This window comes from Podarcis melisellensis (genome assembly GCF_964234715.1).
Source record: "Podarcis melisellensis genome assembly, chromosome: 11".
Classification (NCBI taxonomy): Eukaryota; Metazoa; Chordata; class Lepidosauria; order Squamata; family Lacertidae; genus Podarcis; species Podarcis melisellensis.
Window position 1 is genome coordinate 18,574,766 of NC_138543.1, and position 17,633 is coordinate 18,592,398.

Below are 17,633 nucleotides of genomic sequence, written 5' to 3' on the forward strand. Positions count from 1 at the left end.
GATTTAAGTACTTAATCCGAGGTACCACTGTACACTGAAATTCAGCCAGGGGGATTTGAGGAAGTCACTTAACAACCTTACTAAGATTGGATTAAGGATGGTTAAGATCTATGTTTGTTTGTCCGTTTAAAATTTTTGGGAAATCAATTAAAAAAATTGGAAAAAAACAACAAAGTCTCGATCTGGATCTTCTAATTCCATTTTTTTCAAAGCCACTAACAAATGTCTAGGAAGCAAAACACTGTTAGCAATTACATGAATGGCACTGCATCTGGTCTGGCCCTAAAACGACCTGTACCCTAGTTGGTTGGCATCTTGTCTGTCCTGGGATGGCTTCAGGGGTGATGTCAAAACTGTTGGAGAATGACATTCACCTGCTGCGACTTTCATAACTGCTGCCTCCTGCATTGCTTTTGCTGCGTAAGCAGCATCGAAGTACCAAGGCAGTGTGTATGGAGAACATGGGCTGCCCATATGATATAAGACCTTGCCCCCCCCCCCCAATACCTCCCTCATGTGGTCCAAAGGAAAGCAGAGCAATACATTTGACACAAACTTGGCAGCAGGAGTTGCTGGAAGGAAGCAAACGACACATTCCAACCGCCTTACAGACTCCTTTGAATTTGTATAGGATTTACTCCTTAGACTTCTCTTGAAGATGTCCCACAAGGCAGTGAGTACAGATGGTTCCTCAGAGTTTATTCCTGAAGTCTTTCTCACATATGAGTATGACCAGAAGAGAGTGGAGGTTTAGGATCAGAGTTTTCCTTCTCCTACCTTCCCATATTGACTAGTCTCATCTGCCCCCTCATTTCCCTAAATAGCACATGTAGAAGTCCCCTTCTGGACTATTGGATCCACTATTGGTGTCCACTCAATCTGCTGGAGTCTGTCTTCGCATGCAGGGGGTACCTTAATGTGTGGCAAACCCTAACATTTGCCTTCTGTTTGTCCAAAAACAAATTAACAGTTCTGGATAATTTGTAAATAGTAACTGACCAACTTCCCCCCAAATTGTAATCCTGGAGCATGTCTCATTGTTACAGTATCATTACACACTCAGCTTGCTCGGCACTCAAAAAAATAGTTCAAACTGTTTTTGTGCAACAGGCTCATCACAGCTATCTGCCAATCACCCATTCCCACCACCCTTCTGAGTAATACCCCTCCCCACCTTCTCACTATATAGAAAGGTCTGGTGACTTCTGTTTCAGTGTATCTGAAGAAGTGTGCATGCACACGAAAGCTCATACCAAGAACTAACTTAGTTGGTCTTTAAGGTGCTACTGGAAGGATTTTTTTTTGTTTTGACTATGGCAGACCAACACGGCTACCTAACTGTAACTGTTTTTGTGCATTACGTTCCTATTATTAGCCTGCCACTTTGAAATATGCAGTAGGCATACAGTGCAGCCTTTTTCATATTTACTCAAAAGTAAGCCCTGTGTTCAGTGGGGCTTACTGCTGAGTAAGTGTAAATAGGATTGTAATTATATTAAGTGTCACTGTAGTTTGAATATATTTTCAGAAAAGGTCAGGTTAACTCATTTGATGCAACTGACATTATGAATTTAGCTTTAAGTCTTATACAAATGTGAAGTGACCTTATTGTGCTATATGTCCTGAGCATTGTTTTAAGGCAAAGCTGGTTTAAAAAACATTTAAAATCAATAGAGTATATTTTCCCAGATAATGTGACATGACCTTGTGATGCTGGAAGGAGAAGGTATTGGGGTAAAGTGAGGGGAAAGTGGTGTGTAGAGAAAATAAAAATGTGTTTTTATTAAAAAAAATGTCTATGAGTTCAGGTCAGTGGAGTCGAAGAAGAATGGGTGTATACATGGAATATTGTTAATCCTGTGCATAGTAACTGGTTATCCCAGTTACTAACAAATGCTAAAGAGAATAATGTGGGTTTCCAAATTAATTGTCTTTTAGTATGTTAGGGAAATGATTTTTGCAGCACTCTCTTACACGTCTACTTACACCCAGTAAGTAAGCTTACTCTCCAGTACATGTACTGTATATAGAATTGCAACCTCATTTTAAACTTAAAAAATCAGCTAAAGGTAGTTCTGACTATATCCAATGTGATATTGTCACTAAAATCCTAATGCTTTCAGTGGAAGAAAATTCTATGCATGGTTTATTTAGTGCAATCCTATGCATGGTTTATTTAGAAATATCCCACTGTGTTAACTGCTAAGTATGCATAGGATTTCCAGAATAACCTAAGCACATTTACTCAGAATTTCTGATGAACAGTACCAGCTCCACAATAATCTCCTGTGTAGAAATGTCTTTCATCTTGACTATTTTCAGCTGAATTGAGGTCTTGGTATAAAGAAACATGAATCTGTTTCTTACAGTTTAGGACTTCATTGTGAACTTAAGCAACTTGCTATTTTAGTTTTTGTTCAACTGTCTAAAATGAGGCAGCAGTTCTTTCTGAAGTTCCCCTCTTGGTTATCATAAGCAATTAACTCTATGGCTGTTCATCATCATATGTTACTGACTACTGAAATCCATGGGATGGAAAGCAGAAGGCTTAAATGAGAATGCAGAAGAGAAGAGTTTCAAATTCGGGGACTTTCCATGGTGTTGGCAAACCTATTTAACAATTATTTCTTATACTGTAGTTAAGAAATATCTACAGAAAAGGGACATCTTCAGTGGAAAAAAACCCCATTGAGCTGCTAAAAAAGAAGAGTAATTTCTATGCAGTATTTGAGAACATATTGGCAGAGCTATTCATGGACAACATTGTTTTAAGAAGTGAAATCATGGTTTTGAAATTTCAATACCAACAAAATCATAATCCTGAAATATCAAATAGATTTGGGGCAGAATATTTTGCTCTGATTTTTTTCTGTGCAATACTATACCAGAAATTGTTCATGCACATTTGAAAGACTTTTTAAAAAATGTAACGAATGTATTCATGAATGCCTATAAAACTTATCTTCAATATCCCACTACAGAGATATAAGCATTGGTGTGTTTCAAAAAATACTTCACTATACCATATTACAGGAATGTAACCTTACAGTATCTCTCTGTCTCAGACATAGTTCTTTGCTAGCACTTCCTTTGGGAGAACCTTTAAGTGGAAACTGAACCTGGAACCTCATGAATACAACTTATGAGCTGTACTAACGAGCTCTAACACCACCTCTGCAATCACTAACTTGCATGCTTTGGAACAAACACACTAACAGCCTAGTACTGTACTAAATGTCATAGATGTAAAGGAATTCCCCTTCTTCATGCCTGCTCCATAAGATGTCCGGAGGTTTGCAAAACAGGAACAACCTTTTTCTGCAGTAGCTCCTTGCTTCTGGAATGCCCTCCCCAGGGAGGCTCGCCTAGTATCTGTTACATATCTTTAGGCACTAGGCAAAGGCACTCTGCCCATGCCTTTGGCTAATATAAACAATCCACAGTGGTATCTCGGATACGCTTCAGGTTACAGACTCCCCTAACCCAGAAGTAGTGCTTCAGGTTAAGAACTTTGCTTCAGGATGAGAACAGAAATTGTGCTCCGACGCGGCAGCAGCAGGCCCCATTAGCTAAAGTGGTGCTTCAGGTTAAGAACAGTTTCAGGTTAAGAACAGACCTCCGGAACGAATTAAGTACTTAACCCAAGGTACACTGTATAGCCTTTTAAGCTGGGAGGGGGGTTGTTTTTGTTTGTTACTGTGTTGTGTGTTTTGATACTGTAAACTTCCCAGTGCTCCTTGGGTGGTATAGAAATTTAATAATTTGTAGAATCATAGAACTGTACAGTTGAAAGGGACCCAACCCCCTGCAATGTAGGACTTTCAGCTAACGCATCCATGACAGATGACCATTACAGTAATTAAAAAAAATAAGAATTACTTACTAATACGAAGCAGAAATATTTTGGATCTTTTAAAAATATACCTGCGTGCCTAGAGAGGGATAGAAGTCCTGCCTAGGCCAAAGACATTGAGGCAGGATACACTTGTCCTCTTTGGTCAGAGCCCTCCCTTGGAGTGTTTTCCCAGTCTGCATCTGTAGCAAACTGTTTTTCTGATGTTTGTTTTTAAGGTGTTTTAGTGTTTGTTGTTTGCCGGCCTGAGCTCCTTTATTTATTTCATAAATACATAAATAAACAAACCTGAAGTTACTGGGAGGAACCGATGGTCTGGGGGGTTTGGAATTTAATCCTGAGGAGACTGAAGTGGAAAAGAGAAACTTTGCCACTCTGGAGAAAGCAGCACACTGAAGCAGCCACCCTGGGAGAGGAGGCCCGCTGAAAGCTTTGTTGTTGGGAAAATATGCAGACCATGGAGTGGAGCAGCATTTCCAAAATGAGGGCTTGCATACAGCTGACCCAATGTGTTCAGCTGCCTCCTTTGACTCCTTTGCCAGGTATGGTCCATGTGCCCCTTCCCCAGAATTACAACACACAGTGTATAAGCAATTGTATGCAGTCAGAATATCTTGATATTCTATATCATTGATATTAACTTCTCTTTTTGTTGCAGATCAGTATCGTGCCATTTAGTAATTTTATTCAGTTTCAGTTTTCACATTGTTTGGATGTATTTGTATTGAAAACACTTGCTATGTTGACACATGATACTTCGGCACACAAAGTTCTTGCATGTGAAAGCACAGTGTGGATTTCTGGGCAAAGGGGCTGTTTACTTCTTAATATTAGAAGCACAGAACCTGTTGGCATGTGAAATCTTACTTCTTTCCCCCCTAACACTGCAAAGAAGAATTGTGCATGGGACTTAAGGAAATAAGCTCCCATATTTGCTGTATCAGATGAAAGGCCCATCTAGCATCTTATTCTCACAGTGGCTGAACAGATATCTGTTGAAAGCCCAAAAACAGGCCATAAGTGCAATGAATGCTTGTCATTCATAGCAACTGGTATTAACTGGCATATTGCCTCTAACATGAAGGCTCTAAACTTAGCCATTATGGATAATTGCAACTGATAGCCTTATCCTCCACGAATTTACTAAACATCTATTAAAATCACCCATGTTGGTGGCCATCACTACATCTTGGCAGAGAGAATTCCATCATTTAACTATGCATGGTGGGAAGAAGCATTTTTTAAAATTGTCTGTCCTGAATCTTCCAACATTCAACTTTACTGGATGTCTATGTTTAAAGTATTGAGGAATATTTTCTCTCTTTAAAACTAGCCCCTCCCCAACTGTAACCTTTCACCACAAGGGATCTGCTTCATCCCCTTGCTCTTTTTGGTTGTCTAATTGTGAACCCTTTCCAGTTCTAGTCTCTTTGATGAGAAGTGACCATAACAATAAACATCATCCCAAGTGTGGTTGCCCTGTAGTTTTGTAGAACGGTGTGACAATACTGGCAATCTTATCTTCAATCCCTTTCCATTTATCCCTATCATGGAATTTGCCTTTTTCAAAGCTGTTGCACAGCTATCCACTGTGACCCAATGGTCTCTCTCATTCCTAGTCAGCCAGCACCAGTTCAAGCTCTCTTAGCATAGCATATACCTGTGAAATTAGGATTTTTTGCCCTAATGTGCATCAGTTTTCACTTGCTTACACTGAATTGCATTTGCTATTTTACTGTCCATTCAGTTTGGAAAGATCCTTTTGGAACTCCTGGCAATCTTATTTTAACTGCCCTGCACAATTTGGTGGTTATCAGCAAACAGGGCTACTTCACTGCTCACTTGTAACTCTATAGGGCTCTTCTTATGTTACATTAAGTGTGCAGTCTTTGTACCTTGGTACACAAGTAGTAGAGCTGTACATGTGTGGTTATTCACATGTAACATTCAGCAAGTGAACAATCTTTAGTCTGCACACATCTGCTGCAAGCAAAAGGAAATAGATTCAGTGACTTATTACAATTGAAACAATTCCATTTTACTGGCAACAAGGCAGGGCATGTCAGTCATGTTGAACTTCCTGGAAAAGTTTCTACAAAGGTTTACATTCAATAATAAGAATTGTGGCAGTGTGGAATTTAGTGTTGCTCTTCATTTCCCCTTTCTCAAACTTGCTCTAGTGAGCTTTATAACTGAAGTTCTTCTCACCCAGTGGGGTGAGAAGAACAGAGGTCATAAGACTATAAAGTCCAAGGTCTAAAATTAACTAGCTTCACCACTGGAGTTTGGAAAATAGGAAAAAACGAAGAGCAACATTGCATCCCACTCTGCCACTATTCTTACTTGGTAGGAAACTGTTTCAGGAAATACATCAGGACTGGTATGCCCTTGTCTTGCTGCCAGTAAAACGGAATTGCTTCAATGACGCATGTGACAAGAGTCATTGAAGCCATTTCCTTTTGGTGGTATCAAAGGCATGTTGACTAGCGATTGCACATTCTGTGAAGGATGCATGTGAATATATGAATGAGTGTACACTCATTGAATGTAACGTGTGAATATCACTAATGAGCAAGTTAAAAACAACAACTTGTTCATAAAGCTGATCTTTGGAGGATCTGCATCTCCTACATCCCCCCTCTGGGAAAACTGTCCATTTTCTTATTCTCTTACTTCCAGTTCCTTAATCATTAACTGATCCATAGGAGAACTTGCTGTGCCGCAGAACAAGATGTCCTAGACCTTACTACAAGCGGAGAACAGATCTGAACTCTCAGGATCCGGGTAAGGCGGTGATTCGCACCCAGCACTTAGCACAGGTATCTCCCGGCTCAAGAGAGGCAAAGGCATCATTCTGCGGGAACAGCCCAAGCCTTTGAAGAGCACGCTGCTTCCCGATTGGCTGGAGCCGCCTTTCTGATTGGCTGAGCATGTCCGGCGGGGGCTGGAGAAGAAGGAAAGCCCTTTTCCCATCACACGGCCGCCGGCGTTCCAACTTTCGGGGACCGGCGGGGTCCTAGCGCCCTCTCCCGAACGTTCCGGCGCAGGGCAGAAGCGATGGAGGGGAGGGAGACGCCGGCAACGGACCCCGCGGGGGGCAGAAAAGACGAGGAGCCGCTGCCGAGGCCTCCCGCTCCGGAAAGCGGCCCCCAGGAAGAAGCGGAAGACTGCGGGGGCCTCTGGGAGCTTCCCGTGGAGCTCAGCGCGCGGAGGCCGGAGTGCGGCCGTTGCGGGTGAGTGACGCGGCGCGAGGCTAGAATGAAGGCAGGCCGCCGTGGCGCGCGGAGGTCACGTGACACCGCCTGTCCGCCCGCCCGCGCCCCCTAGTGGCGGAGAGGCGGCGGTGCACCTTCGCCAACCTCTTTCCACCTCCCCGCTTCTCAGTTTTATGGCGCCTCTGAGGAAAAGGAGGATCTCTGTCTCTCTTTCCCTCCTCTCCTCGCTTTGTTGCTGTCTTTAAATAGAGAAACAAAATTAAAAAAAAATCCTTCCAGTAGCACCTTAGAGACAATTTATTAAGAATTAAATTAAGGACTAAAAGAATTAAGATACAACATGAAGTGTGCATGCACACGAAAGCACAATAGCAAACTTAGTTGGTCTCTAAGGTGCTACTGGAAGGAATTTTTATTTTTATTTTGTTTCGACTATGGCAGACCAACACGGCTATCTTCCTGTAACTTTAAATAGAGAGAGAGATTAGATAGGCGGCTCGTTTGGATAAGATAAGATATGATAAGATACTGCTTTTATTTCCTGCTGCTGCTGCTATCAAGAAAGACAGCTGTGGTGCATAGTGGTTAGAGCAGGGGGTCAGCAAACTTTTTCAGCAGGGGGGCGGTCCACTGTCCCTCAGACCTTGTGGGAGGCCGGACTATATTTTGGGGGGGAAATGAATGAATTTCTATGCTCCACAAATAACCCAGAGATGCATTTTAAAGAAAAGCACACATTCTACTCATGTAAAAACACCAGGCAAGCCCCACAAATAATCCAGAGATGCATTTTAAATAAAAGGACACATTCTACTTATGTAAAAACACGCTGATTCCCGGACTGTCCACGGGCCAGATATAGAAGGCGATTGGCACAGATGCATACCCATGTGTTTAGAAGAGCATCAAACTGCGAAGTCCAAAGTTCCAATCCCTACTCAGCCACGAAGCTCAATGGGATGCAGTGAGACATACCTTTGAGGGAATACTCATAGGATCCCCCATTACATTTGGGTTTGACAGAATATTACAACTAATGATCTAACCATAATGTGACCTTTTTGAAGGCATATGCGATTGCCACTAAGCAACATGCATTGGTGGCACTGTGCTGCCATCTAGTGAGCAATTGTGTTCTTGCAAGTTTTTGTATTAAAAAAACACCCCTGAATCTAAAAACACCCCATGCATCTTATTTATTTTGGCAATTGAAGTAATTGTGGTTGACTGTGGTCCATGAATTTCATCGCATCTACTCAGAGTACTTACTTAGCAGTACGCAACCCCTTGCATGTTTATATAGGCACATCTGTGCTGTTACTGTTGTCGATTCCAGATAGGATAGGATCTTTTTTGACGAAAGGTACTATTGGAGACGGAGGAAAAAGTCATTTCCCCATGTTTCTTTCACCTTCCACAAGCAGCCCACTTCAGCAGCATTTCAAATAGAAAACTACAAATGGGACCCCCACAAAAAGTAAATTAAAATGTCTTAACCTGGCACCAAAACAGTTGTAATGTTAGCGGAATATTTGTCTCCTTGGGGGTGGGGTGGGGCATTTCAAAGTTGGGTGTGCCACCACAGAAAAGGCCTTCTCTTCCTTGTCACTACATAAAAATTAAACCAGCCTCTTCACCCACTTGCGCAAACTGTGGTGTTCCTTGCCTTTCTTGCACCCTTCCCCGCTGTCCCAGGAAGATGATGCAGCCCTGCAAGGAGCTGTTATAAAACTGTTAGACCCAGGATGCTGGAACTGGCAGCAGGGTCTTTGGAGAAGGTCACAGAGGAGAGGCAAGCAGGTGCCAAAGCTCACCTTTCCTCATTTGGCCCAGGGCAGGATTAAAATACTCTGAGGCCTTAGTAAGGTAAGGGTAAAGGGACCCTTGACCATTAGGTCCAGTCGTGACCGACTCTGGGGTTGCGGCGCTCATCTCGCTTTATTGGCTGAGGGAGCCGGCGTACAGCTTCCAGGTCATGTGGCCAGCATGACTAAGCCACTTCTGGCAGGGACCGAGCAACGGGAGCTCACCCCATCATGGGGATTCGAATTGCTGACCTTCTGATCAGCAAGTCCTAAGCTCTGTGGTTTAACTCACAGCGCCACCTGCGTCCCTAAGTGGCCACATAGCATTACCTTAAAGGTTGATTGTTCAACGGACAATGAAAATGGAAAGAATGAAGTTTTGTATTTGCTATATAGGTATGTAGGTGAAGATGCAACTAAAAACTGACTATCTGACTAGCTTTTGGGGGGCAGTGGTATTTAGAGGCACCTCATAAACTGAGGCCCTAAAATGTCGACTACATAGCTTGTGCAGAAATCTGGCATTGCTCAGGTCAGATAGTCTCATCCCTTTCTCTTATTGGTGGGCTGCTGCAGTTGCTTAATTTGTTCTTCTTTTTGGGGGAGTTTTTGATTTCTCTTGAATTGTGAGAATGGTGGACTAGAAGTTACGGTAAATTAAATCAATATATACTTGGCCACAGAAGTTAGCCCTCTTACCTATTTTATATATCCTTGGGCTGACTCTGGCTTCAGTTCACCTAAGAAATTAGAAATATATATAAAATTTGCTTGTCTGCTTTACCTCCTAGGCTTTCTTGCTGCCTCCTCAATTTTCTAATTGGATTATGAAATCTTAGCTTGTATTCATGAAAGTAGAAAAGAAGAAGAAAGAAACCTGTCTAAAATTATTTATGTATTACAGTATATGTATGTATGTATGTATGTATGTGTCAGTCCAAAAACTATGATTCTAATGTTTTAACAGACCAGGTGGAGGATTCACTTAATTTGCACAGTGGAGTCTTGCAAATAACTGCCTTGTGCTCCATAGCTATGAAGTTGACTGAACTGGTGAAATTTAGTAAATCAGAGTTCTGTTATAAACTATTATTCCACAGTCCCTCTGTGAACTTTCTATCATAATCATGCCGGTGCTTCTGGGCCTTAGAGATATCTGCTAGCCTTGACATTTTTGCTCGTGTGAGTAACGGCTGCCATCACCAAGAGAGGTTTATTAAATTTAACTTTTGAGATTTGTCAGTCAGAGAGAGAGAGGAGTACCGGTATTTGAAATGGCTCATTTGTAATTCAGCGGAAAGGCTGCCTTGATTTAGAGAATTAATGCACTGGCTAATGTGCTAGATGGTGGGAATAAGCTTTGCAGGTGATGAGAGATGTTTTAGTCCCTCCTAATTAAGTCCCTAATGGGTATGTTTACAAGCCATCAGAGCTTTTCAGATGTAAGCTTTTCAGAAAAAGATAGGCCTTTCAGTCCATCTCAGTGCCTTGACAGGGTAGAATTACTTATATGTACTTCTTGCAGTGCTTCCTGGATAACTGTTGCATGGTGAGGTTAGGTGCTCTTTTTGCAACAACTTTCATCATTTAATAGATATATCTGTATAATCCACCAGTTCTTTGAAAGTCCCTGCTATTTCAGGAAGCCTATCTGAAGACTTTTTTAGAATCAGTTTTTAGTTCCAGTCCTCTTTCAGACATCCCCTCCATGTTCGTCCTAGTAATAACCTCGGTTTGTAGCAGGTATGTGTATGTTTTGGTGTTGTGATAACAATGTTACTGTATGTATTGACACATGAGCAGCATTTACCAAACTTCTCCAATTCCATTTCCCTTTCTAAACCTACTCTACCTTTCCCCTTCTCCCAATGTTTTGCATGCAGAAGATCCCCAAGCTCAGTCTTTAGCATCTGTCCCAAGCTGTGAAAGACCCCAGTCTGAAATCCTGTTGAGCCATTCCCAGTGCTGAGCTAGATAGATCAGTGGTCTGGATTAGTTGTTTGATTCGGTATAAGGGAGCTTCACCTGTTGGTTGGCAGATGTGCGTAGATCCTCGTATGTAGCAGAGTGCACATTAGTCTGCTTTGGTGTACAAGGATGTATAGATGAGATAATGGGATATTATTTTGTAAGAGAATGTGTCCCAGTCCTCCAACTCTTTTTGCCCATCTTCTGCCATTCATCTGCTTATGCGATGCATACAGCTCTGAATTTAGTATAGGAACGATGCTTTGCACTTCCCTAGAGCATCTAATGCATGGGTAGGCAAACTAAGGCCCAGGGGCCGGATCCGGCCCAATCGCCTTCTAAATCCGGCCCGCGGACAGTCCGGGAATGAGCGTGTTTTTACATGAGTAGAATGTGTGCTTTTATTTTGTTACCGGAAAAATCCGAGGGCTCCCTTGGACAAAACAAAGACACCAACCAGGATAACTTGGAGCAAAACAGCAGCCAGTAGGCTTGGCCTTTATTGAACTGTTGCAACAGGGTGTTCCCCTCACTTGCAGGAGAGAGGAAAAGACCAAGAAGAATAGTGTGCAAGGTCTTATAAAAACTTTTGAAATTCCCCTCCTCTAGGTCAAGCCCACCCCCAGAAACATCATGCATACATTACAGAAAGGAGGGGTTGAGGGAGGAGTTGATGGTAACCTGAGTGTCCTGTCACCTGGCTGGTTCCTCCTTTCCCCCTCCCCATGAGTCACTTCCAGGAGACAAAGTGGAGTTTGCAGTTTCCTGCCCCCAGAGGGAAGATCTGATCATTGTCCTTTGTTTCAGTCCATGATGAATCCACTCCCATATGCAAGTTCTTTGTGATCTTGATTGTCTTCTGTCTGGGATCATCAGGGTTGGCATAACAACTGGGCAGGGCTCCTGTGGATGTGCTGGGATGGTGAAGGGATTATGGCTGACCAGAACCAAGCCATCTCCCTTTGATAGTCCTTGTCATATGGAGTAAAATAAAAATGGAACAGTGCAAATCCAATGTATGGCTGATTTTTCTATGAATTTATAACAGAAGTGTGGCGTATGTAGTGTGTGAGTGTGAGTGAAGTTTGTACAAACAGAATGATTGGGGTGGGGGGGTTCCTGCTACAATTTAAAATGCTTCTCTGGGTTATTTGTGGGGCATAGGAATTAGTTTATTTTTTTTCCTTTCAAAATATAGTCTGCCCCCCCCAGGGTCTGAGGGACAGTGGACCAGCCCCATGCTGAAAAAGCTTGCTGATCCCTGATCTAATGCCTGCGAAGGGGACATAAAGATGCTCTTGGAATAGAAGAGGACGCAAGTTTTTCAGGAAGTGACCTGAAGAATTGGAGAAGTGGTCCCCCTCCTCCTGCTTACTTAAGCTGCTGAGTGTTCCCAACTCTCTCCTCAATGTACACTCCATGTACCAGAATCAAAGTTGTGTGGCTTCTAGGGATGAGCAGTTCTGGCAGTGGTAGCTATGGGATGTGTTACAAGTGTGTGCACATGCTGTTCGTCTTGCCCAGATGCATTGGACCATCGTCTCATAGTTTCTGTACCAGCCTATTTTTTTCATATGGGCGAATAACACCATTTCACTTATATGAAAGGATGTAAAGAAAATCAAATGAATGCATCCTTGGAATAGGAGTTAAGCAGTTTCCTGCCTCTAGTAACCCCAAATGAGCCTAACTTCTGAACCCTGTCTTGGGTCTTGTTTTGAAACACTGCAGTCCTTTGCATATGTACTCAGAGGTCTTTTGAGTTGTCACACAGTGTTTAATCCTGTGGTTTAATCCTAGGTAAGTGTGCAGCTTCATCTTGCAGCATTGGTAGTCCGGGAAATTATGTTGGGAACTGGATGGATATTGGGAATTCTTAGATAAACTTAAATAGGAATAGTTGGTTTCACATACCTTCTGATTTGTTTGGCATTTGTTTAACAATTAGGATTATTACCACTACTTGAACATCTGTTTGACTAGTAAAATCTAGTCACTGGAATATAACTTGGATATCTCCCACTCTCTGACACCAGAGAAATATGAACTAACATATTTGTTTTTATTTCAATCTCATACTTGCATCAATATTAGTATTTGTTGTTTAGTCGTTTAGTCATGTCGACTCTTCATGACCTCATGGACCAGAGCACGCCAGGCACTTGTCTTCCACTGCCTCCCGCAGTTTGGTCAAACTCATATTAGTACCTTCGAGAACACTGTCCAACCATCTCGTCCTCTGTCATCCCCTTCTCCTTGTGCCCTCCATCTTTCACAACATCAGGGTCTTTTCCAGGGAGTCTTCTCTTCTCATGAGGTGGCCAAAGTATTGGAGCCTCAGCTTCAGGATCTGTCCTTCCAGTGGGCACTCGGGGCTGATTTCCTTAAGAATGGATAGGTTTGATGTTCTTGCAGTCCATGGGACTCTCAAGAGTCTCCTCCAGCACCAGAATTCAAAAGCATCAATTCTTTGGCGATCAGCCTTCTAATATTAGTATACTCGGGGCTTTTTTCAGTTGGAAGTTGCCAGAACTGAGTTCTGGCACTTATCAAGTAGGCGCCATTGCCATTATAAGAGAACAAGGGAGGTGTTCATGGTGAGATCCGACATCTCTTTTTCTAAAAAGATTACACTGGGTATACTGCATGTTCAATTCTTAAATGTGGTAGCACACTGAGTTAGGATCACATTTTAAGACTTGGTTGGGGGTTGATTATTACATGATGAGTTTTGATCTTTTCAGGCCATCCGCCCCGCTCTCATTCCATTTGGCTGCTACCTGATTTGATCTGTTGACATTAAAACACACACACACAATTAGACATCATTGGATGGCCATGTCCCTTGACTGATAGAACAAAGAGCCTCTGCCTGTAGCAGTGACTAATCTTGTTAATTAATGTCATTACCTTTTGATTGGCTTTGTCTTCTGTGATTGTATTAACTGTAGTCTTGCCTTGAGGAGTATGGGATTGAGAAAAGAAGGATATTTCAGTGCAGATTGAAACATCATAAGCTGTATCAGTATTGTTATAAGAATCCTAGGGTCCCAGATATAAAATAAGCGTTCATAAATTTACAAGGCAAATACATACATAAGTATATAAACCACGTGTCTAAAATAGTACAGGAGAACAATCCTGAAGTCATTTTGACTCTCCCAGTGACCTCAAATATTTCTTGGCAAGGGGGAAGGAAATGGGAAAGTCTCTCCATTGTCTTTTGCTTACCTGTCTTAAGGGCGTACTTGTGTGGGTGAATAGGATCAGCTTGTGATTCAGGAATTAAAAGTATTTACCGCCACAAAAGAATGGCCTGGCTGTCCAGGTAATGCAATCAGTGACCAGTGATCAGGTATCCTGGCAGACAGGCTTTCTTCTGTAGACCGCCTCTTTCTGTGATGTATGCATGGTGTTTTGGGGGTGGTCTCTGGCTACAGGGTGGGCAACTTCAAAGTCTTTATAAGAGTTTGCACACCATTGTTCTGGGTTCCTCTTGTTGTAAATAAAAATATGCCCTTTTCCCTTATGGGGTATCCAAGAGCCCATATAGAGTCCTTACATAGGTTCCCTATTGGTAGGAGAAAATAACAGAGGCCAACCAGAGAATATTGAGAAGCAAAGCGGCTAGTAAGCTTGATCTTTATTGATCTGTTGCAACAGGGTACTCCCCTCACACGCAGGAGAGGAAGAGGACCCCCAAAAATGCTGTGCAAGGGTTTGTAAAGACTTTTGAAATTCCCATCCTCTAGATCAAGACCACCCCCAGAAACATGCATACATCACAGAAGGGGTGTAACCTAAGACCACCCCTCAGATACATCCCACCTACATCACAGAAATTTAAATGTTGTTTTTCTCCTGTCACAGTTTATCTCCTGTCTGGCAAGTTACTTGACTGGATTTCCTGGGGAGCCTGGCCATTCCTTTGTAGTGGTAAAGTATTTATTTCCTGGGCCAGGTCACAGGCTCAAACCTTATTCAAACAGACATATCCTTGAGACAGGATTTGTGAGGAAAGAGACAATGGGGAGGCTTTTCCAGTTTAACCTTGCAGAGAAAGGATTTGGTCAGTTTAGGAATCAAAATGGTTCCAGGTTGGTCTTCCTGTGTTGATCTATGTATGTGCAGTTATGAACATTACCATATATTTAAGACCATAAAATTCCTATCACACTCTCCTCCCTCCCTGCATTGGGGGGGGGGAGTGAGGGACCCTGTTGCAACTGTTTTAATAAAGATCAGGCTTACTAGCTGCTTTGCTTCTCCATATTCTTGGGCTGGCCTCTGTTATTTTCTCCTACCAATACAGAACCTACATAAGGACTCTATACAGGCTCTATACGGGCTCTTGGATACCCCATAAGGGATAAAGGAGCAGTTTTTCCCCCTTATAACAAGTATATTCACTGAAAAGATGACCTATTTTTGGATAACCTATTTTTTGCCTTTCACCACATTTCACATATTGTGGTAGTGGGAAAAGAGAAAACTATCCCCCCCCAATTGTCCACTTACGAAGTGTATTAATATTTTCCCAATAACATTCCATTTAATGAGAAATTTGAAAACAAAACAAAACCACTGTTCCCAAGATTTGTATTAACAAACCTTTGGATCATAGACTGGAGGTGTCTTATTAAACATGTTAGAAAATGCTAAGATTTTTTCTCTAAAAATATACACTCTTATAATTGGTGAAAGGCTTTTGTAGTATAGTTTGTAAACTCTTACAAAAAACAACAGCACCGAGAGCAAAATAAAGTCAATGAATGATAAATCTATTGATATCATTGGAACAATTATATTTGCTTTTGCATCCTGAAAAATCCTTTAAAAAAACATATTTGACTGACATATATGTTGATCATTATCTGGCTGTAATAACCCTAATAAAGGTAAGTCGCCACTTGCCATTCTTGAGGCAAAAATGTCTGTCTTCATCAGCATTTACATCCTGCTTGATATCTCTTTAATCTTAATTGCTTCTGCCAAGTCCTCAAAGTTTAAACAAAGATTCTGGCTGCAGGCTGTGCGTATAAGACATCTAGCCAACTGCAGAAATGAATTGTTGCCCGAGACAAATGTGATAAGGCCTTCAAAATGCTGAAAGAGAAATGTTCAAGAGGCTTTTGTTTAAAGCAGCAAACCGTGTAAAATACTTGCTATTATTCTTGCCCTGCCACAAAGATATGTCCTAAGTATCGGATGATTTTTTTCAATGGAATATAGTGAATAGTTTTCAAGAGGAAATGGGCTCTTGGATAATCTCCTTTGCTGCTGCTCTCACAATCAGTTTAGGTACTTTTCTCCATTGGCTGCTTTTTTCCTTTGTTTTGGAAATTCTTGGCAATATTCTCCGATTTGCAGAGTAGGGATTTGCAGTGACAGAAAAGGGAGCAGTGAGCCAAATGTATTTTCTCTGCAGGTACTCCTTGTAGAGAAATATTAGAGTAGGTGGGCCTGTGGCAACACAACCTGCTCTAAAATGGAGATCTCCCTCCCGTGAAGGATCCACAGGGAATAGCAACGAGAGGCTCCTGCATCCTGATTCACAGTGTTCTATAATAATAATAATAATGTTGTTGTTTAGTCGTGTCCAACTCTTTGTGACCCCACGGACCAGAACACACCAGGCACTCCTGTCTTCCACTGCCTCCCGCAGTTTGGTGAAACTCATGCTGGTAGCTTCAAGAACACTGTCCAACCATCTCGTCCTCTGTCGTCCCCTTCTCCTTCTGCCCTCAATCTTTCCCAACATCAGGATCTTTTCCAGTGAGTCTTCTCTTCTCATGAGGTGGCCAAAGTATTGGAGCCTCAGCTTCATGATCTGTCCTTTCCAGTGAGCACTCAGGGCTGATTTCCTTAAGAATGGATAGTAGTAGTAGTAGTAGTAGTAGTAGTAGTAATAATAATAAATAAAAAATTTCTTATTTATACCCCACCCATCTGGCTGGGCTTCCACAGCCACTCTGGGCAGCTTCCAACAAAATATTAAAATACAGTAATGCATCAAATTTTAAAAGCTTCCTGTGATGGGACGATGAGCTGCTTGTGCGTAAAATGCAAGTCCCTCAGAGTTTGATCAGGCTTTCAAACCTCTGCCTGTGACGGAGCCCCTCCAGCATGGCTGCGTCAATCACTAGTAGAATCCGAAAGTGGCTGCTTTCGGAAACGTTTCCAACATAAAAGCTCCTTAACGGAAACACGTCGTCTGGCCTCTCGGCGTGACAGTTTCCGTCGAGGTGTGGGTGTCCCTATAGGAGGTCCTGAGACCTCCCCACTGGTTTCGCTTGAAGCGTCTCTGAGCCATCCCTCCGACTCACTTTCCCTTGGAGTTCTTGCTCGCCCTCTACTGGTTCCCTCTTCCGCTGCTACTGCTCTCTCACCCTCAGTGAGCCTTTGCGCCTCCGGCGCTTTAGATGTCAGTTCCCTGACATCCACCTCCCCTCCAGGGCCCCCTTCACCCCCTCCCGTCTCCTCTCCTACTGGCGGTGAGGAGGTAAAACCCTTGAAAGAACCTCCCTCATCTTCCGACGTCGCGAACACTTCCTTCCACTTGTTGCTGTTCCTACTCTCTAGGTACTCTTCGTCATCAGAGTCCACTCCCTCTTCCAACTCCGACTCCGCGAACCCTTCCATTTCCTCTTCCTCATCGGTGGTGCCGAAATACTCCCTCCTAAACCTTGCTATCGGCTGAGGTTTCCTCGGGAACCTTTGGTGGAACGTTTCTGTTAAAACCTCGTCATTGACTTCCTGCGCACTTACCCAGGTGTTTTCTGACTCCGGTTC

At 42.6% G+C, this 17,633-nt stretch overlaps 1 protein-coding gene across 1 annotated transcript in view; it reads left to right on the plus strand.

The window, feature by feature from the left end:
• The first annotated feature begins 6,108 nt into the window (after positions 1 to 6,108).
• The window catches only part of DTWD2 (DTW domain containing 2), a 96,289-nt gene continuing 84,764 nt past the window's right edge, over positions 6,109 to 17,633 (plus strand). Inside the window, exon 1 of the mRNA XM_081930765.1 lies at positions 6,109 to 7,086. Coding sequence (XP_081786891.1) covers positions 6,911 to 7,086 — 176 coding nt within the window. The 5' untranslated portion in view covers positions 6,109 to 6,910. The remainder of the gene's footprint in view (positions 7,087 to 17,633) is intronic.